Raw genomic sequence first — 21,930 nt, forward strand, 5'->3', positions numbered from 1 at the left:
CCATATAGATGGAGACAAAAGAAAAGAAACCAGTCTTCCTAACCCGAGCAGTCTTCTTCCTAACCCGAAAACAGTCTTCTTAAACCGAGCAGTCAGGGAAGTGAATGTACCTAGGGATCTAAGAGACTCTGCAGTCTTACTTAAGGCCTTTGATCCATCCCCAAGAAAAACACAACCACCTTTTAAGCAGGACTTCCCATTCAAAGCCATCCATCACCTCGTTCCTTTGCAGATCTTTAAAAATCATAAATAATGTTTACCTTAATTAAGAACAAGCAATGATTTCACCACATAACTGCCACTGTCAATTTCTTAAGATCTTACTTAAATCTGTAAAGTCCCTCAACCCGTAAAGGTTTTCAAGGAGTTTGAATCTTTTAAAAATAGTAGGTAAATTTATTAGTCCACATTTGGTCTAATGAAGCACAAGCTGAGATTGCTTAAGTATCACCAGTTTTACAAATATAGAAGCTTCTTCCCTTTACAAATACAGGTCCAGAGCTCCATCAACCTAGTCCTTGACTTGCAGCTGAAAAAGCAAAAGGTCTGTGTGAAGTGATAAAAGAACACATCCTACTCATCTCGTGACCAAGAAACCAAAGCTGACACGAGCACCGTAAAGAGCGGTGTGCAGTAATGGCACCCTACGGAAGGAAAGCAAGTGCTCAAGTAGATGAGCAGGTTCTCGACATCACTGTGACAGATTTCGGTCTGAGGAACTGTGCTGGAGGGGGCTTCATCCTCTTCTACAATCCCCTTATACGAAACAAAAGGCTGAAATCAAGTCTTTATAAAAGAAATTAACGGCCTTTCCGTTTCTTCATTTTCCCTCCAGCGACCTTGTTCCTGACACCCATAGCACCCTCCGTGTCGTCATTGTCCCCAGTGTCCTCCCGCACACGTTTCTTCTTTTCTCCATGCTCCCTTAACTCCTGCAAGAAAAGAGAAAGGATGGGATTGAAAATGAATTACTGTCACTGAGGGTAACACATCCTGCTCTCCTCTCCTTAAAATCCAACACCGGGGCACCTGGGTGGCTCAGTCGGTTAAGCAGCTGACTTCAGCTCAGGTCATGATCTTGCAGTTCTTGAGTTCAAGCCCCGTGTTGGGCTCTGTGCTGGCAACTCCTGGAGCCTGCTTTGATTTCTGTGTCTCCTACTCTCTGCCCCTCCCCCACTCACGCTCTTTCTCTCTCAAAAATAAACATAAAAAAAAAAAAAAAACCACTACATAACTCCCTAATACCTCACACTAACAAAGGGAGAAGACCAAAACCCCAATACACAAAAATGTTTACATGAAAATTAAAACAATAAGCTATTATTTACACATGGCAGGCCAGCAAAGATTTAAGAGAATGGTAATATCTAGTATTTGTCAAGGTGTGGGGACACCCACATAAACTGTTGCCGACAGCTCTTCTGGGTGGGAGAGGGAGGAATCTGGTATTCTGTATGAATTCAAATTTTAACTCCATTTACTCCTTGGCCCGACAACTAATTCTACTTTTAGGAATTTATTCTAAGGAAACGAGTACACAAAGCTGTACATACTAGGATGTCCAACATGGTACTAGTTAAAACACAAAACATATGAAAAGACATAAATATACACCCATGTAAGTCATGTTATATATTTATAATGGCATTTTTGGTAGCCACTGAGAAGTGATCACATTGCTCTATATTTGTTAAAATAGAAAAAATGTTAATCATATACAATTAGATAACATCTAATTATGGCTAAAAAAAGAAAAATAGCCAAATGTTATCAAGAGCCAAATGTTCACCGTGGGGGATAACTCATATGTCTCATTTACTATTTTAATCTTTTCCATATTTTCTGAAATTCTTTCCAATGTATATCTAATACTTTTATAAACCAAAATACCAAATGAGAGTTCTATGTGAGCAGAAAAACACAAGTCCACGCCTCAGCTACTCAGAAAGCAGCCCAGGGGCAAAGTTTCTTCATCCCCCCGACTAGAACTCTAGGGAGCAGATAGCACTTGCTAGGATTCTCTTTTACAATCTTCCCATCCTCACCATTATTATTACTGCTACTTACTGTTAGTTACTATGCAGTTCACGTTAGCTTATCCGATGCCCAAAAAACCCCTATAAGGATCAAGGTAACTGTTATTTCCAATTTACAGGCAAGGAACTGATTCCGAGAGGTCAGACGCATTGTTCAAACCACAATGTCCAATTCACAGCTGGGTCTTCTGATCTCGAGTCCAGAGGTTTTCTTGCCACATGTGAAACATGAACAGTGGCTGAGCACGTGGTCACTGTGGTCAGACTGAGTCCAGACCTCGATTCAAATTACCTACCATCTCTACACGTTAGTATGTTCATCTTAAATTTAGAATAAAATAATACTTCCTGCAGTTAGTTATGAGGATTAATCCAACAGCGTCTAGCACGTAGTTACCATTATTTGCATAAAAGTTGGTGAAAAAGTAAGTTGCATACCATTCGGGCAAATCTTTGGGCTTCAGTGACACGCTCTGTCAGCATCATAACCTCATCATCCTGTGTTGGAAAGACAGGCAGTTTCTTCCCAATTAAGTGTTCTATGCGCTGGAAGAGTTCTACATCATACCTGAGGAAGGAAAATTGGTGTGGTTTTGGCTGGCTGACAACGCGGATGTCTGTCCATTCCCAAACTACACATTATGCGGTATGAGGCAACTGACGCAAGTTTTAAACAATACTGAATCCAGAATACTGATTAGAGCAACCTTTGGTACACAGCCCACTAGAAGATCACCCAACATATTTTTACTCCCAGAAAAGCCAAAATTTTGTCTCTCTAAAAACAAAATCGGGGCGCCTGGGTGGCTCAGTCGATTAAGTGTTTGACTTCGGCTCTGGTCATGATCTCGTGGTTTGTGCTGGAGCCCCATGTCGGGCTCTGTGCTGACAGCTCGGAGCCTGGAGCCTGCTTCGGATTCTGTGTCTCCCTGTCTCTCTGCCCCTCCCCTGCTAATGCTCTGTCTGTCAAAAATAAACATTAAAGTTTTTTATTTTTATTTTTTTTAATTTTTTTAACGTTTATTTATTTTTGAGACAGAGCATGAACGGGGGAGGGTCAGAGAGAGAGGGAGACACAGAATCTGAAGCAGGCTCCAGGCTCTGAGCAGTCAGCACAGAGCCCGACGCAGGGCTCAAACTCACAGACAGTGAGATCATGACCTGAGCCGAAGTCGGACGCTTAACTGACTGAGCCACCCAGGCGCCCCTAAAGTTTTTTAAGCAAAATCAAAATAATTATTCTAATACTCTGAGTTGAGGGAAAAGTCACTACTCTCCAGCTTCAGCAGTTGAAAGAAGGAGCAGAGGTTTGTGTGTTTCTATGTGCCAAATGCTACATTAGATCATACATATATATATATATATATATATATATATATATATATATATATAGGATACATGTATATATATACATATGTATATAATCTTCATTAATGCTCTGTTAAGTAGATACCATTATTTCCATTTTACAAATGCTGAAAACAACATGAAGGAGGTTAAATGACTATTACAGTAAGTGGCAAAGTCAGGCCACCAAGTCAGTCTGCACCAAAGCTCTGCTCTTTTCTCTGCATTGTTCTGCTCCTGAAGTCAACTTACTTACTGTGTGACAAAGGTGATAGCCTTTCCAGAACGCCCAGCTCGAGCGGTTCGACCTACTCGATGGATATAATCCTGAGAAAAAAAGCATAAATAAATCTGAGTTACATAAAATTTAAATAAAAAACTATGAACACAAAGTCTTACTGCAAACTTCTGAAAGGAAATAAACTCATGTTGAAACATGGAAAAATGGACTGGGCAATTTGTTCAGATAAATCTACTTCATCTTTTTTATTTTCCTTGCAGCACAAAACTCTCTTTTCTTTACAGAAAGACAAATCTAAAGCATATCTACATGGCTGCCGACAACATGGTCTAGAGAAAAACAGCACTGGATCTAGAGGCAGACCTGCATCATGGCTCTGGTCTTACCACCTACCAGCTACACTACTATCTACAAGTCACACAGCCTCTTCGAATCTTGGTTTCTATTTATAAAACAGGGATAGAAACACATGCCCACAGAGTTATTGGGAAAATCAAATGAGACAGCACCTTGTCTACAGCAGTTAAATACAAAGCCAAGAGATACTAGTTGTTCTGGGGGCAATTCTGTCCTCCCCAGGGATATTTGGAAATGTCGGAACACATATGCGGTTGTCATAATGTCACCTATGGGTAGAGGCCAGGAATGCTGCTAAGCATCCTACAATGCGAAGGACAGCCCCACAGCAAAGAATCTGCTGGCCCAAAACATTAGTAGTGCCAAGGCTGAGAAACCCTGAGATACACTGAGAACCACAAGCTGACGACTCTGAAGAAGTAAGACTGACAAAGATCAGCACGTGCTGCATCTACTCCTGTGATCTCACACCTCTCTTTGGCTACCTTCATTCACATTTATTAATATCACATCCTCAGGCACATGCAAGATAACGAGAATAAAATAAATCAAGAGCTTTCCCAGTTTTTGATACTTAACCAATAAAGGATTAAGAAGAAAAAAAAAGGATACAGAAAACATTCCATTAAGAAACACCGTTTGGAGGGGCGTCTGGGTGGCCCAATCAGTTAAGCATCTGACTCTTGATTTCAGCTCAGGTCATGATCTTGAGGTCATGGGATCGAGTCCCATGTAGGGCTCTGCTCTGACAGCAACAGAGCTTGCTTGGGATTCTCTCCTTCCCTCTCAAAATAAATAAGTAAACATTTAAAAAAAAAAAAAAAGAATATTTTTAAAAAATACACTTTGGACGCATTGGAATATTATTCAGCCATAAAAAAGAGTTGAATCTTACCATCTGCAATAATAGAGATGGACGTTAAAGACATTATGCTAAGTGAAATAAGTCTGAAAAAAATAAATAGTGTATGATCTAACTTATATGTGGAATCTAAAAAAAAAACAAACTGAGCTCATAACATAGACAACATATTTGGTGGTTTCCAAAGGTGGAAATAATGGGAGTAGGGAATCAACTGGGTGAAGGGAGTCAGAAAGTACAAACCTCAAGTTATAATACAAGTAAGCCATGGGAGTGAAATGTACAGCATAGCAAAAACAGTTAATAATACTATATTACACATTTGAAAGCTGCTAAGAGAGTAGACCCTAAAAGTTCTCAGTGCAAGAAAAAAAACTCATATAACAATGTATGGTAACTAGACTTGTGGCAATCATTTTTTGATATATACAAACATCATACCATTATGTTATACAACTAAAACTAATCTTTTATGTCAATTATACCTCAATTTAAAAAAAAAAAAAAGAAAGAAAGAAATACAGTTCAAAACTAGAAAGTCAAGTCAGCAGGGACACCTGGGTGGCTGAGTCAGTTGAGTGTCCGACTTCCGCTCAGGTCATGATCTCATAGTTTGTAGGTTCAAGCCCCACATGGGGCTCTGTGCTGACAGCTCAAGAGTCTGGAGCCTTCCTCAGATTCTGTGTCTCCCTCTCTCTCCTCCCCCCCCATTCACATTCTGTCTCTCTCTCAAAAAAAAACATTACACATCAAATCAACATTAAAAAAATTTTTTTTTTAAAGAAAGTCAGGTCAGCAATGGGACTCACCTTGGAATGGGTAGGAATGTCAAAGTTAACAACTACATCCACATGAGGTATGTCCAAACCTCGGCTTGCAACATCAGTTGCTAGAAGAATAGAACGAGCCTTTGCCTTAAACTTATTAAGGGATCCTAAGCGTTTGCTCTGACATGATGAAAAGAAATGAAAAGAATGTTAATCTTGATAAACTAAGGAATCTCAGAATCTAAGACACACAAACTAGAAACACTAAATATAAGAACCAAGACAGAAATTTTTAAAAGGATGTTTCCCCTAAGTCCAAACTAGGCTCCACAGATCAGAAGGAAACATGGAAGCAACAAAAAAATATTTAAGACGAGGCTAGAAAATACTAACAGGAAACGGGGATTGTTTAACATGACACATAGTTGAAAAATAATTTATGAAACATCTTTAGAGACCAAAGAATCAACGTTAGCACTAGAGCTGAATAAATCAACTGAAAAGCTTCCATACCAGACAAGTAACTATGAAATCTTCTAATTTGAGCCTCTTACTATCCTAAAAGGAGGAAGTAAGCAACTAGAGCAACACTTTAAAGCCCATAAAATCAAAACAATTCTGAAAAGATGCATGAACACCTCATGTTGTTATTGTATAGAACTACTGCTATAAGCTTTACCCTTTTCACACCACGTTTCACCACTAATGATGCCAAAGAATCTTTACCTGACTCATCTGTCCATGGAGGGGAATAGCAGTGAATCCAAGATTTCGAAGCAGCAAAGCTGTTCTCTGAGTATTGTTACAGGTGCTGCAGAATATCATAAAGGAGTTTCCAGCCAGTTCATTTAGAATGTAAACCAGGTAGGTATCCTAAGTTACAAACCCAAAACAATCAATGTAAGTAACTGATCTGAAGAAAAGACTGGAGTCCCGGGAAGATAAATTATCTAAAAAACTAAGCCTATAGTTGACTCTCAATTACCCAGACCCCAGCTGCCAGTTTGCACTCCTGAAGCAGCATTATCATCTCTGTGAACCATGAATTTCACATGCCTGGAGCCAAGCACAAGGAAATCTATACTCGGCAACCAGGAAAAGTCCCTACACCAAAGCATAAAACGAGGGTCCCTTGCCTATAAAAAAGCCACATAATCAGGAGACAAAAGAAAAACTACTTCAAGAATGGGGCTGGAAAGGAATTACATCATGACTTCATTATTGTGGTTTAGCATGCTGTGAATTCCCGGAATGTTTGACTTTATCAGTGATAAATATAAGCACAGTATGTGTTCTAAAACAAACAGTAGCACAACTCTTAGCTAATCAAAAGTGGACACACTTTCAGATGCTGTAGTGAGGAAGGAGAGGGAGAGGCAGGAACGATCAAAGTAAACACTTTACCTTGAATTTAGAAGGAATAAAAAGGTAATATTGCTGTAATTTCTCAACTGTCTGGTATTTGGAGGAAACAGCACATTTCACAGGATTCTTCAGTGCTGCTCGCTGAAGTTTTTGCACCTGCAGAAAAAACCTGGAATAGTACACTGATTCCTAAATGCTGTTTTTACTTATCACTTAATAAAGAAGAAATCAGAAGTGCTAGAAAACTTCACCTTCTTGGTCATGGTGGCTGAGAAGAGAAACGTTTTCCGATCTCGGGGAATCACTTTGAGAATCTTGTCAACCTAAGGCACAAAGAAAGGATACCAACGTAACATTTAGAGTGGATATTTACAAATGCTCTTTGTGAAGCAGAGAATGAAAAACTAAATATATCACTGTGGGAATTTGGGAACTCAAAAATTCCATTCAATTCAGCTAAAATTTATTGAATATTTATTATTTGTACCATACTATATGCTGTTTTAAAAAAATGCCACTCGGGGCGCCTGGGTGGCGCAGTCGGTTAAGCGTCCGACTTCAGCCAGGTCACGATCTTGCGGTCCGTGAGTTCGAGCCCCGCGTCGGGCTCTGGGCTGATGGCTCGGAGCCTGGAGCCTGTTTCCGATTCTGTGTCTCCCTCTCTCTCTGCCCCTCCCCCGTTCATGCTCTGTCTCTCTGTCCCAAAAATAAATAAATAAAAAAAAGTTGAAAAAAAAAAAAATTAAAAAAAAAAAAAAAAAAAAAAAAAAAATGCCACTCAGAGAAAAGAACAGTTTAAATTACAGTAGAGCTAATCTAAGAGAAAAGTCAAAAGTGTTCATCAACTAAGTTATGAGTGGGTCAGCTATGATGACAGAAAATAAAAATATTTCAAGGTATACGAAAGAGGTATATATCAAATAAAATAGAAACGAAATCTGGTAGAAATTTCTCATCTCTAAAACTACAGTCAGACTATATTCTCTAGAGGATACTGAGGCACTGACAACGTGAGGAACACCAAGACTGAAAAAAAGGCAGCAGAAATGTTTAAATTAACTGATAACGATATAGTATTCCACAAAGCAGTTGTGCAATGAACCAAAGTTTGAAAGAGGGCACTTGAGATGTCCTACAATGAGGAAAGAAACTGGGTGCTCACCTCTGTCTCAAAATCCATATTCAATATTCGGTCTGCCTCATCCATAACCAAGTATTTGAGGGCTCTTAAGTTGAAACCTTTTGTATTTTCCAAGTGGTCTATCAGTCGACCAGGAGTTGCTATCAAGAAAGGTTGAAGAGAAAGGGCAATGTTTAAGAACTAGGACAAAAAGAAAAGTTACCAACCACCCGACCCACCAAGCCCCCCAAAATTTCGGAAATTAAAAAATAAAACAAGACCACAAAAATCCTTTCTTCAAAATCTTTCTACACAAATAAGTTTTATGCAACATGGACAGATCTTCTCCAATTCATCGTTGTCAGTGCCTTTTACCGTTGTCAATTACTCACCTATTATTACATGTGGTTTTTTCGCCAGGGCCAGAGACTGGGACATTGAATCGATTCCACCTACAATCACAGCTACAGAAACAAAAAGAATACAGAACAGAGACCCTCAATTTTTTCCATAGTTCACTGAATACGTTTTAAGCCAGAGCTAGATTTCTACTTAAATTTTTCTTCCCGTATAACTTTCCCTAAAGCTAAAATACCAAATTCGCTCTTAAGGTCAATAAAGTCATGTTAATAATATTTGCTTCTATTCTCCTTTTCCATTCATTTTCAACTTATGAAGAAACTCTACAGTTCCTTTCCTGTCAGACACTTACCGCTTTGCACACCAATGGAAGACCCCAGGGCTTCAAACTGCTCTGAGATCTGAAAGGCCAACTCCCGAGTGGGCGTGAGAACTAAGGCAAACAATCGCTGGGGCGTCTCCAACAGTGCATTCAGAATGGGCAAAGCGAAGGCCCCCGTTTTTCCAGAGCCAGTTTCCGCCAGCCCGATGATATCACGACCTAGGAAGAAAAAGAAAACCTCTAACAGCAAAGAAACGCTCTCTGCATTATTTCCCTTTTTCTACAATGACACAACGTGGGCACAAAGTAGACAGTGAATAAATATTTGATGAACTGGAGGGAGAGGAAGGTTGAACAGACAGAAGACATAGTCTCTGTCCTAGGTAAGCTTAAAACCCAGGGGTGACATACACAAATATGATATAATGTGATAAGGGCTTTACAACAGGCCCCTACAACATACAGTGAGAACACAACGGAAGGAGTAACTCACTGCCCAGGGGAGTCAGGAAAGGCTAACAGACCTGATGAGTAAATTAAATCTGGAATTAAGCAAAGAAAGAAAGGAAGCACATTCCTATAAGAGAACAGAGGACGGAGGCTGTAAAGAACACAGCCACGTGCAGGGAGAGTGAGAAGTACAATGCGGCAGGAACACAGAAATGTTAAGGAGGGAGAGGGAGAAGAATGAGGCTAGAAAGCCATGATAGGGTGTTTTGATGTCTTCCTGTAAGACAGAGAATTAAAGGATTTTAAGCAGGGAACATGACGATCAATGTTACTCCTTAGGAAGATAATCCCTATGCCTGATGGCATAATGAGCCAAGGAGCTCAACAGTACATGCATTTACACTGCTTCTTCTGAGGGAAGAATGCCGTAAGTAATCCCTTAAGAAGAGGTCCCCATGGTCTGTTATCACCAATCAAGCCGTAACTATAAGATTTGGAAATTAACTCCCAAACCAAGGCCACCATCTCTAGGCTGGCTGGCTGCAGCTCACAAGGTAGCTGTGCACTCCAACAGCGCCTGCTGAGATTGCTTCCTAGTGATAATGACCTCCACGGTTGATGCTCACATTGTTCCCTGACTGTATATAACTGCTGAGATTTCCTTACCTAGGGATTAACCCTACAATAAACCCCTTTTCTCCAAGGTTACCTGAGTGACTCTCTTCCTTATGACCTAAGATGACCTTAACAGAATGGGGAACACACAGGAAAGTAAGAGCTCAGTTAGGATACCAGGGGAGTTAGTATGGTGGTCTGAACTGAGGCAAGACAGTGAGGATACAAACAAGTGAGATGTACAAAGTAATGAAAGAAAATGTGGTTGACACATGGGTTTCTAAGGGCATATAGAAAATTAGCTCTGGTGAGGAAAACAATGACTCTGGTTTGAACATAGGAACTTGAGGTTTCTGCAACAGGCTCAGAGAGAAATATCTAAAAACCAGTTGGACGCACTTGTTTGGAGCTCAGCGGAGAAGTACAGGCTAGAGACACAGAAGTGGGAGCATCCTAACAGTTTTGCTCCCCCAAGGGCAGACACATCAGAATAACCTATGGGATTCTTATACCTATACATGCCCAGGTCACACATGTGGAAATTCTGATTCAGTGACTCTAGAAATCTCTACTGTTTTACAAGTAAGACAGGTAATTCTGATGAGCACTGGCTGAGACTCACTGATGCAGATAGTGTTAAAGCTTCAGGACTGGATGAGAAATCTTAGTAGTGTTTTCAGAGTGAGGAAAAAAAGAAGGATAAAGATAGAATTAACCTTACAAGGAAAAAGGAAAGGAACCAGAAGAATCTCATAAAGAATAGCTGGAAAGACAGAAGATAATACTGACTTGAAATTGAGGAGGAAGAGAGCTCAAGAAAGGAGAGTGATTGATATCAAGTAGAGCAGACTTCTCAACATCCGTCTTTTAGACATTGATCACTTAAACTAGGATCCTGCCAAGCCACAGCAAACAACGCCATAGTCTAGTGAACTCTACCATTTACCCTTCTAAACAGTAACATCGATGTTACCTATAAAAGTACAGGTGAGGTTGTGAATTATAAGTCAGACCAGACAATGCACTAATTTTGTAAAGGTCAGAGCAACAAATGACAATATACGGATAAAATTTCTCCCTCATTTACTAACTTTAATGTTCCTCTTGGTTGTAGGGTAAGTGATAATGCATTGCAACAGCCTCTACCTATTTGTGAGCTAAGGGCTTCCAAAGCCTTTTATTCCCCAACTTTGTGGGGATTCTGCCCTCCCTGCCTGGGTACAACACACCTTCTAGAACAGGAAAATAAAAACAAAAACAAGAACAAGAACAAAAACACACCCACTGGGATCTGTTCCCCTTTTCTTTCAAGGGAAGTCTTAAAATTTCAGAAGAAAGGGGTATACAAGAAAGATTTAGGGAGATAAAGGAGCTTAAGTCTCTCAATCCATGTGGCTGTAACGCCCACCGCCCACAAAGCAATATTCACTTTGTGAAATTATTTTTCTCTATTATCTCTTTTCTTCTTCTCACAACCTGTAAGCCTTTCCAGTGGTAGCATCTGTGTAGAATGAACACCCAGTAAGAGGAGCAGGAATAAATTCATTCACCTGCCACACTGCTAGCACCTAACACAACTACTTGGTATATGGCAGCCATTCAAAAAACTGTCTGAAATTCCTAGAGGACTTTGAGTGATCTCTGAATTAAAAATAAACTTAATATGGAGTGTCTGGGTGGCTCAGTCGGTTAAGCGTCCGACTTCAGCTCAGGTCATGATCTCACGGATGGTGGGTTCGAGCCCCCATCGGGCTCTGTGCTGACAGATTGGTGCCTGGAGCCTGCTTCGGATTCTGTGTCTCCCTCTCTCTCTGTCCCTCCCCCGTTCGTGCTGTGTCTCTCAAAAACAAATTAAAATGTTAAAAAATTTTTTTGAAAAATAAACTTAATACATGAAACAGATGCGAAGAAAAGCATCCTCAAAAATCATCAAAAGATTTTGCTCTCCCCACTATAACACTATAATATAGGGCCAAGAACACAGGCTTTTCACTAGAACATCCTATTATTCAAATTCTAGGTCTACTGATAGCAAGTTATGTGCACCCACCCAAGGTACTTAATCCACTGGCCATCACCAATAAAATAATCATTCCTGCCTTTCAGAATTGTTGTAAGTTTAAGAACAATGGATGGACCCAGGATGCCATAATTTTGTAGAAACTGACACCATCATTAGTACTCAAACTAAATTTTAAAGTTAATTTAAGAGAAGACAAAAGAAAAACTTTGTTAGATTATTTAAATCTCTTGCTTAGAGCCAGTGTCTATAGGTTTTTTAAATGAAGCATTTGTAAACTGCTCCTTAGAATGAGATAACCTCAAGAATAAAAATACTTTCCATGATGATTATATCAGTCACATCACTCAGTTCCTAGTAATCTTTCATGGACTCCTACTTTCTCTGCATTAAATACAAACTTTTTACTGAAAACATTATAAATAATTTAAGAATTATTACCACCACCTAATTTGGGTTCATTCTTCCAACACATGCTGTAGGGCAGGCAGGAAAATGCCAGAAAGCACCAACCCTTCTTTTTGCTTTTTAAAGCAATTCCAGTACTTCTGGCTGCCGAAACTTCTTCCCCACTAATGGTCTTTACACAATCCTCATCCTCTTAGCGTCTCTAGACAACTTGAAAGTGTTTACGACCCCCTCCCTAAAACACTCTCCCTTACCTAATTTGTATGAAACTGTCCTCTCATGATTTTCAACCTGTTATTGAGTCTCCATTTCTCCCCTTGTCATCTCTTGACCCTATGTGGCAACCTCAGCCATTTCCACAGTTTCAGCTACAACTTCTCTTTGGATGTGGTATCTGCATCCAGTTCTGGACTCTTAATCAAGCTCTGATTCCCAGATTCCACCTGTGCGTCAGTCAAGTCTATTTCTTTGATGCCCAAAATCAATTATTTCCAACTGAACTCCTCTTTCCTGAAATTATTTTTCCTCCTATGTTCCCTTTTTACACCAGTAATATGTCCTAAACACACAGGCAACGATCCTAGATTTCCCTACCCCTTGCCTTCCATTAACTAACTAGTTATAAAATCATGACTCCTTTTCTATCATTTTTCTTTCTTTCTCACTACCTCTACCCTACCCTTTATTTATTGCCAAAATTACCGCGATGCCCTCCTAATTGGTCTCCCAGCCTCTTGTCTCTCATCTCTAAATTTCCTTATAAAGCTATGAGATTAATAGTCCAAGAAAACAACTCTAAGCATTTCATTCTCCTGCTAAAAAAATAATCCCCGGGGCGCCTGGGTGGCGCAGTCGGTTAAGCGTCCGACTTCAGCCAGGTCACGATCTTGCGGTCCGTGAGTTCGAGCCCCGCGTCGGGCTCTGGGCTGATGGCTCGGAGCCTGGAGCCTGTTTCCGATTCTGTGTCTCCCTCTCTCTCTGCCCCTCCCCCGTTCATGCTCTGTCTCTCTCTGTCCCAAAAATAAATTAAAAATGTTAAAAAATAATAATAATAATAATCCCCAAAGGCACTCCACTGCCCATGGAACAAAGACCAAATTCCTTTACCCACATTTAAGTCCTGCATAATCTGGCCCCAAAGACTTTACTAATCCTTTCCCTATTCTCTATTAAGTAGTTGCAAGCCTCCACACATGCCCATGTGTTCCAGCCTCCTTAGCTTTTTTTTCATATTGTTCCCTATGCCTAGAAGGTCCTCCCCTCCCATCATGCACGAATGTCTAAATCTTATTCAGTCTTCAAGGTTCCGCTTGAATGTCTTTCCAACCTTTCCAGCCAAAAACTAAAGTTTACTCTAGTCCATTCCAATGAGTAGTAATCTCTTCTCCTCCCTCAGTGCACTTGGAATGTAACTTTCTTATGTCCCAGTTCACTTTGTAATAGATTTATAATTATCTCCTTACTAGACTCTAAGTTCTTAGAGTGGGCAGAATCTTAACTTCTGGTGCCTTACACTTGTATCAGATACTTACTATTTATAGAAGGAGCAAATGGAATTTCATAGAGTAAGTCTAATTACTTTCCCACATGACAGCTCTCCAAATCACTGAAGTCAGTTACCATATCCATCCAGATCTACTCTTCTGCAGACTGAATGCACTCAGGTCCTTTAACTATTTAGGACTATTCTTGTTACTATACCACACTCACTGCCACTCTTGGTCCCTCAAAACTGGGCCCCAGAAGTAAGCATAATATTCTAGATGTGTTCTAACCAGCAAAGGCATTTCTCTCACTAGAGCTAGTTCAAGAGTTCTTAACCTGGGACATATGGGAGAGGAATTCAGAGTGAGGGGTAAATTCTACATACGGATACGTTCATACATTTTTTTTCTTTTTTTTTTTTTTTTTTTTTGCTTGCCTGGAAAATCTCTTATACTAATGTAGCTAAGATTCCATTCATTTTCTCTATGGAACTTAATGAATTTCAGTGAACATTGCTAGGTCTCTTTTACCACCAACCCTAACACTGTGAAGCTGGGCTTTGGGAATCTAAGAGCAGGACTTTACCTCTACTCCCATGAAAGTTCACCCTGTTAGTTTCAGTCCCACTAGTCATCAAACACGTTAGCCATTCTTCTGAAAATGTGATAAACACGTCTCACAAAGCGAGAGCTCCCAACTCCTCTAGATACTGATGTGTGTTCCAGGCACCCTTATGTAAATCTGCACTTACTGATTCATAATTCCTAACAAGTTTCTTGTTCATACACTTTAATCCAGTGTGTCCTTAAAGTTAGCACCTGTTGCAAACAACAAATCTCCTTATAGAAAGTAAGCTCAGTAGAACAGAATTACTTTTTCAAAAGCCAATACGCCACAAATTTTGTATCTTTAGTGACCATATTTTTATTACTTGAAGTATACAACAACAGCTCTCAAAAGTGGTTAAGTAGTTGATTGAGTATAACTTCATACTGAACCTGTATTAAGCCACATGTTTAATTTCAACCTACCTTGTAAGGCCAAAGGAATAGCTTCAATCTGGATCTTTGTGGGCTTTGTCCATCCCAACTGGTCACAAGCTTCACACAACACATCTGTCACACCCTTAGAATTCAGAAAAATACACTTTAGCAAAGAGGAACACACACACTTGCCTCCCAGCTAATTTTTTTTTTTTAATGTTTATTTTATTTTTGAGAGAAAGAGAGAGCATGAGCAGGGGAGGGGCAGAGAGGGGGTTAACACAAAATCCGAAGCAGGCTCCAAGCTCTGAGCTGTCAGCACAGAGCCGCAGCCAGGCTGGAACCCGGGAACCACAAGATCGTGACCCGAGCCAAAGTCGGCTGCTTAACCCACTGAGCCACCCAGGCGCCCCTGCCTCCATCCTAATTAAATGACTATCGGAGCCACCCTGCTGGTGACATGTGCATCCCTCACGCTTGGATTCAAGAAGTATTGCGAGCCTACTCGGTCCGCTCTTTATGAGCACTAGGAGACAGCAGTACTTCAAGACTTAACACTTTCTACTCAAAGAGACAAACCCAAGCTCTTCACGTGCACTATTTCATTCAAGCCTCACAATTCGCTGAAGTACGTATTATTACCCCCAATTTACAGATGTGGAAAGTGAGGCACCGCGAGGTAACAACGTGCCTCTAGTAAGTGACTTGGGTCAGCATCCAAACCCGTTGCATCTTACTCCGAGGGGGGGAGGGGGGAACTTACAAATACAAACGTCGCCACACCAAAAGGGAGAAAAGCGCAAATGGGGACTCTCAGGGACGGGCAGCCCTCCCACCATCCAAACCCAGAGGCTTAGGGAGAGCGTCTGGAACCCAAGTTTCGGAAATTCTGAAGGAAACCCAAGCTAGGCCCCAGCTGCGTCTATACACTGTTAGCCGGAACCTAAGGCAAATGGACTCTGCCTGCGCCCAGTGTCAGCAGTACAAAGAAAAGCCTGAGTCATCCACGCTCACCAGATCTTTAAAAGTTTTAGTTTCCTCCTCTTGCACCGCCGGCTGAGGCGCTTCAGTCGGAGAATCGTGCTCCTCGGGCGCCGCCATGTCTTCCGCGCACTCCGGAAGCGGGTCACCGGCGCGCGGGGTGCCGGGAAATGTAGTTTTAGTTCTCCCCGGCCAGCGTGTTCTGGGCGCCCCCCTGCGGACTGGTTGGGACTTGCCGGCCGGAGGGCTGAGGCCCTGTGGAACTTAGTTTTAAAAAGGGGGTGGGGGATGGATATTAACGTGTAGGCTTGTGGAACTGAGAGGAGTGCAGAAGGCGCTGATGACCTGGGCCTCCTGTCTGTCCTTTAGGATCCTTATAAGAAGTTATTCCCACCTCTCACGCCTGTTATGTTGCTTGCTTCTCCAATCATACAGCATTGAACAGGGTGATACTGCAATATTATTTATTTATTATAATTGTTTCATTCATTTACTCAGTTGAACCCACCATATGCTAGGGCTATACTAGATGCCTAGTGGCCAGGACAGCATCCGTTGCTGTGGAGAAGACAGATAATGAATAAATGATCACAGATAATTTCAAACTGTGAAAAATGCTATGATGTAACAAACAAATAAAAATGATGGAGAGTAACCTGGGGAGGACAGGTTGTGGGGACAACTGTGAGCTTGGGCAAGGCCTCTGGGAAGCAGTGATAATTGAGCTGAGATCTCACTGGTGAGAAGACAGTCTCTTGAAGAGTCCAGGGGACAATTATTTCAGACTAAAGGAACAGCAAACGCAAAGGTCCAGAGGAAGTGTAGCCAATGAGGCTGTTCTGGGAAACAGTCTGCCACTACTGAGGCAAATTAAAAGTTATTTTATGTTGCAGGTGGCTGTGCCCAGCAAGCACAATCCTCCAGCATGCAGGTTCTCACACGGAGCCACAGTGCTCATATTATTGGAGGCAGCTGGTATGCATCCTTGGGAGAGTGGATAATTAAAACGTGTCCACGGTGTGAGCAAATGGGCCTATAACAATAAAGCTAGATCTCAAAAACCTAGTGCTGAGTGGGAAAAGTATAAAATATGTCATGTGCATTTAAAATATATACCCAGAGGGTGCCTGGGTGTCTTAGTTGGGTCAGCATCCGACTCTGGATTTTGGCTCAGGTCAGGATCTCAGTGTCGTGGGCTCGAGCCCTGGGTCCACGCTGAGCATGGAGCCTGCTTAAGATTCTCTCTTCCTCTCTCTTTCTCTCTGTGCCCCTCTCACCTGCTCTCTCTCTCTCTCTCTCTCTCTCTCTCAAATTAAAAAAAAAAAAAAAATTAGGGGCACCTGGGTGGCTCAGTAGGTTAACCATTCAACTTCAGCTCAGGTCATGATCTCGTGGTTCGTCAGTTCAAAACCCAGGTCAGGCTCTGTGCTGACAGCTCAGAGCCTGATACCTGCTTCGAATTCTGTGTCTCCCTCTCTCTCTGCCTCTACCCCACACACACTCTGTCTCTCTCTCTCTCTCTCTCTCAAAAATAAATAAATGTTAAAAAAATTAATAGTAATAAAATTTTTTTAAATATTTTTTATTTAAAAAATAATTTCTAAAGATGTACTCCATTAAAAATAAAATAAGGTAAAAATTTTGCCCACAAAAATATCACTTTCTGCTAGAGCACATACAAATAGGATACACTTCAGACGTTTGAGAACGGTTACCATGGAGAGAGAGGAACTGTGATAAAACTGGGAATGAGGGAACTGGAAATAAAAGAATACATACACAAAGCAGGAGAAGGGACTTGTGACAATGTGCCTTGACCTGAGAATTGTCAACTCAGCTCAGTGTGCCTGAGGCCCTCCCCACCACCAAGTGAAAAAAGGTCCTGACTTAGGAATCACATTGCTGTCTGCAAAAACAAAAACAGGTAGGGTGAAGTCAGAGAAGCAGGCCCAGGTCAGACCCTGCAGGACACTGTTAGTAAAAGAGTTTGGGGTTGGACGTTATCCTGAATACAAAAGGAAGCTTCTGGAGCGTACTGAGCAGGGAGGCATGTGACCTACATGAGCTAAAATATCACTCTAACTCTTTATGAAGACAGATAGTAGAGAGGAAAGGGTGGAAAGAGAAACTCCCTAAGAAGCAAGAGATGATCTTCATACCCCAAGCTCTAAGCACGCTGCCTGATGCAAAATGGATGCCCCGTAACTGCTTGGTGGGTGAATTACAACTCGGCAAAGCACCGGGGTCAAGTATGATGGCAAATCGGAGAGAACTGCACTGGTGTTTCTTTCGGGAGTGAAACTGCTTCCAGCTTTGAGATTACCTCCTGCAGAATACACTAGGGTCTTTCCTCTTTTCATATCCGTGTCTCCACCTTAAAGGGAAGGAGAGAAGACCCACAACGGGTCACCCTGAAACTGGGTCTATCATCACCCGCTTGGGCCAACACAGTCTGAGGCCTTCCAGCTGTCTGTTCAGCTACCTTCCCACCCCCCCCACCCCCCCATCCCCGCCATCCTCTCCATCTTCCCAGGACAGGCAATGAGGCCGCCTTAGGTGATCTCCAAAGCAGGTAATGCGATTTGAGATAAGGGGAAGTTGACTTATCCCAAAGAAGTTCTCCCAAACTAGCGCTGTCTCCTTTTGTAGACCTGATGAGGGTCAGCATGAGGCAGGCTGAGGGACAAAGCACAAGCTAGCACCCGCACCCGCCCCTCTTCCCCCAGGTGGAATATGTGATATTCCTCAGACACTCCTGGCTACCCAAGAACAAAGCACAGGGGTCTAAGTGCTTGCCATGGTAATGTAGGAAACAAAGGCAAATGAAAAATTAAATTCCCTTCTGCCTATAGCCCATTGACAAGTCCTTGAGATAGAAGAGTGACCTCCCTCTAAGAGCTCAGCTGCCTCCATGATGACACTTTGCTGAGGCAAAAGAGAACCTTAGCTTAACATTATCCCAACCTGGAGGATCCTGTAAGTCTATTTCCTTTATCTCAACTGCCCCAAGATATATGCTGGCAATCATACTCCAAGCTTATGCTCCCCCCCCCATATATATCTGAAGGGTCTCATGACTGAGGTTTTATTAAAGGTAACAAATAGCGTTTCCCTAGCAACAGCTAGCCCTTCAAGATCCTGGAAACCTTGCTTCCAAAATTCCTCAGAGACATACTCTATCCCTGATCCCCTCCCAAGCTGAGGGTATATAATGAGTTACCCATCAGGCCCCCAGTCCAGCTCTTCCTGCCCATGGGTCCTGTCCCCGTGCTTTTTTTTTTTTTTCAATATATGAAATTTATTGTCAAATTGGTTTCCATACAACACCCAGTGCTCATCCCAACCCCGTGCTTTCATAAATCACCTTTTTACACCAAAGATATCTTCAAGAATTCTTTCTTGGCCGTCGGCTCTGGCCCCCACAAACCCCCAGCACCCCCAAAACTTCATCAGACCTGCTGGAAATTTTGTGTTACTTGTTTGACAAGTGAGAAACTCGAGTCATATCAAGCGACATGTGACAACGCAAGGTAGCAAGAAACAAGAGGAGAACCCAGGCCTCTGGAGGCCCAGACAGTGTTTTCACCGCAGAGAACATCATCTCCCAAGACCACGAGCAGCTCTGTCCTGCAGTCACACTCAGATTCCTCAGCCCCACAGAGTTTTCTGTAAGAACGACAGAGCAGCTAAAGTATTTATTCAGCCTCTCTGACATTTGTTTTCTGATTTCATTTAAGAGGGGAATGGGGAATGAAGTGTTGAGGGAAGGTGGAAGCCTGGAAAGGGGCCGCAGATGGAAGCAATTGTAAGGACTAAAAAATTGCATATCATATAGGGTCTAAAGTTACCCAAGTTTTGTTAAAATGTGTTACAGGAAAGAAAAAAAACCTCACACAGAAGATTTGTAATGGGAAATCTGTTTAAACTACTCAGCTGCTATTATAATATAAAACTAACCTCTTAAAAAAATATATTTAAAAAGAGGCGCCTGGGTGGCTCAATCTGTTAAGTGTCGGATTCTCAATATTGGTCATGAGCTTATGGTTGTGAGTTCAAGCCCCGCATTGGGCTCTGCAGCGCAGAGCCTGCTTGGGATTCTCTCTCTCCCTCGCTCTCTGCCCCTCCCCGATTCGTGCACTCTCTCCCTCTCTCAAAATAAATAAATTTTTAAAACATATTTAAAAAAAATTTTTTTTAACGTTTATTTATTTTTGAGACAGAGAGTGACAGAGCATGAGCAGGGAGGGGCAGAGAGAGAGGGAGACACAGAATCTGAAACAGGCTCAGGTTCTGAGCAGTCAGCACAGAGCCCGACGCGGGGCTCGAACTCACAGACTGTGAGATCGTGACCTGAGCCGAAGTCGGATGCTTAACCAACCAAGCCACCCAGGCGCCCCTAAAACATATTTTTAAAAAAAACAAAAAAACCTGTCCTTTTCAGCCAAGCAAAAATTTTTTGTTTGTTTTCAGATAATTCAAGCATCAGCTATTGTTAAAACTTCCTCTCGTGCCGGCGTCCCCGAGGTGCACAGGGATGTCAAGACGACATGGCCTGCTTGCACCATTCCTTGGTCCCGGGGTGTGCCGGCAAGGTTTTGGCCTCAACCAGCACCCACCTGGGTGACACGATTCATGTCAGACCAGCAGGGTGACCACAGAAGCTTCCACAGAGAAGAACCTGCTTCAACTGAGGGCACTGTCTGCTTCTGCCTATTCCTACCAGGCTTGGAGTAGCTGGGATATTTATACTCTGGTCAGGGATATAATAGAGGTCGTTCTAGTAACTGAGCGGTGTCACATCCTGTACTCTAGAACAATGAGGAAGATTGAAGAGGAAATCCAAATAAACACTCAAAATGGTGAGGGGGAAAAGCAAGCCTGAAACAATATACTGGCTCCAGAAGGACAGGGCAAAGTGACTGCCCCCCAACCCCCACTCTGAAAGCCTTTCGCAGGCTCCCACACACTCCTGCTTTCATATGCCCCTTTCTCCACAAAAAAAAAAAAAAAAAATCACTGACAAGTATATTTTAAGGCTGCATGAGCATGAGGACAAATACATAAATATTCCGTATTAAAATAGTTCCTCTGATTTAAAAGTCCTTCCCCCCCCCCCATTTGATGTTAAAAGAAATTAAAACCTTTTTTGGGGCGCCTGGGTGGCTCAGTCGGTTAAGCGTCTGACTTCGGCTTAGGTCACGATCTCGCGGTCCGTGAGTTCGAGCCCCGCGTTGGGCTCTGGGGTGATGGCTCAGAGTCTGGAGCCTGCTTCCGATTCTGTGTCTCCCTCTCTCTCTCTGCCCCTCCCCCATTCATGCTCTGTCTCTCTCTGTCTCAAAAAGAAATAAAACGTTAAAAAAAAATTAAAAAAAAAAAAACAAACCTTTTTTGTGGGCCTCTAAAAGTATGTTGGGCTCCAGACACTGTGGCCACTGTACCTGGCAGATAAGGGGAGGACCATGGCACAGCCTCCAGCAGGACAGGGACACTGGGCTGCTTGTGGGGCATAAGGACAGCAGGGGCTCCTGGACCAAACGCAAAGTGAGCTCCCAAACTTAGAGACAAGGCTTCCGTGGAAGACGCAGACAAGAATCCGTTGCTCATCAGTTTCTGCTCAAAATCCGCCCTCCCCACTGCCGCAGCTGCATTCCCCATAGTCTGTTGTGGAGACAGACGGCTCCCATTCAGTTCTGAAAGTGTTCTGTATTCGTCAAGAAGGATCCAGTGCCAAACTTAATCAGTCAGAAAATTATGTTTAACTGATGAATTAAAAATCTGTTCTGAGTCTTATAATGTTATAACGAGGGTAAAAACAAGAGGACAGTCTACGTGGAATTCAGAAGAAAGAGAGTTGACGTACAAATTACTTAGTGACATAACCAATCTGTGTCTAGAGGAAAAAAGGTAACTAGTCCCAGTTGTTTGTTGCTTTCTTTTTCTTTTTGATTCTAGGTTGAAATTCTCAAATGCTTCTTAAAATGCAGAGGAATCGGTGTTTGTTTCTTTTTTTGTTGTTCAACAAAAATTCTCAAACATTATGTCAGACCTTGGGCCAGACATCAGGATCCAGAAGGAAGCATGAAACCTATGCTCCAGTTGGGCAGACGCCTGTTTAAAAAATAAGAAAGTTGGGGCGCCTGGGTGGTTCAGTCAGTTAAGTGTCCAACTCTTGATTTCAGCTCAAGTCACCATCTCTCGATCCATCAGTTTG

General features: G+C 42.1%; 1 protein-coding gene across 1 annotated transcript; it reads right to left on the reverse strand.

Annotated features, from left to right (window-relative positions):
• Positions 1–385: 385 nt before the first annotated feature.
• On the reverse strand, positions 386–15,882 carry DDX47 (DEAD-box helicase 47). The gene is made up of 12 exons (XM_058743626.1): positions 15,753–15,882; positions 14,787–14,880; positions 8,808–8,996; positions 8,488–8,559; positions 8,138–8,256; positions 7,227–7,298; positions 7,015–7,131; positions 6,337–6,483; positions 5,653–5,790; positions 3,640–3,710; positions 2,475–2,604; positions 386–932 (listed from the first exon to the last, which is right to left on the reverse strand). The coding sequence occupies exons 1-12, from the start codon at positions 15,837–15,839 to the stop codon at positions 801–803; spliced, it is 1,368 nt and encodes a 455-aa protein (XP_058599609.1). The 5' UTR covers positions 15,840–15,882; the 3' UTR covers positions 386–800.
• Positions 15,883–21,930: the final 6,048 nt, after the last annotated feature.

The sequence above is a fragment of the Neofelis nebulosa genome, chromosome 8 (assembly GCF_028018385.1).
Source record: "Neofelis nebulosa isolate mNeoNeb1 chromosome 8, mNeoNeb1.pri, whole genome shotgun sequence".
In the NCBI taxonomy this organism is placed as follows: Eukaryota; Metazoa; Chordata; class Mammalia; order Carnivora; family Felidae; genus Neofelis; species Neofelis nebulosa.

Bases quoted from the DNA above. Each gene is read 5' to 3' on its own strand.
- DDX47 (XM_058743626.1), bottom strand. From the start codon at position 15,839: ATGGCGGCGCCCGAGGAGCACGATTCTCCGACTGAAGCGCCTCAGCCG. The intron at 8,997-14,786 runs GTAGGTTGAAAT...TTTTCTTCCTAG, and splicing joins TATTCCTTTGGCCTTACAAG to GTCGTGATATCATCGGGCTG. The intron at 6,484-7,014 runs GTAAAGTGTTTA...TTTGTAACTTAG, and splicing joins TTATTCCTTCTAAATTCAAG to GATACCTACCTGGTTTACAT.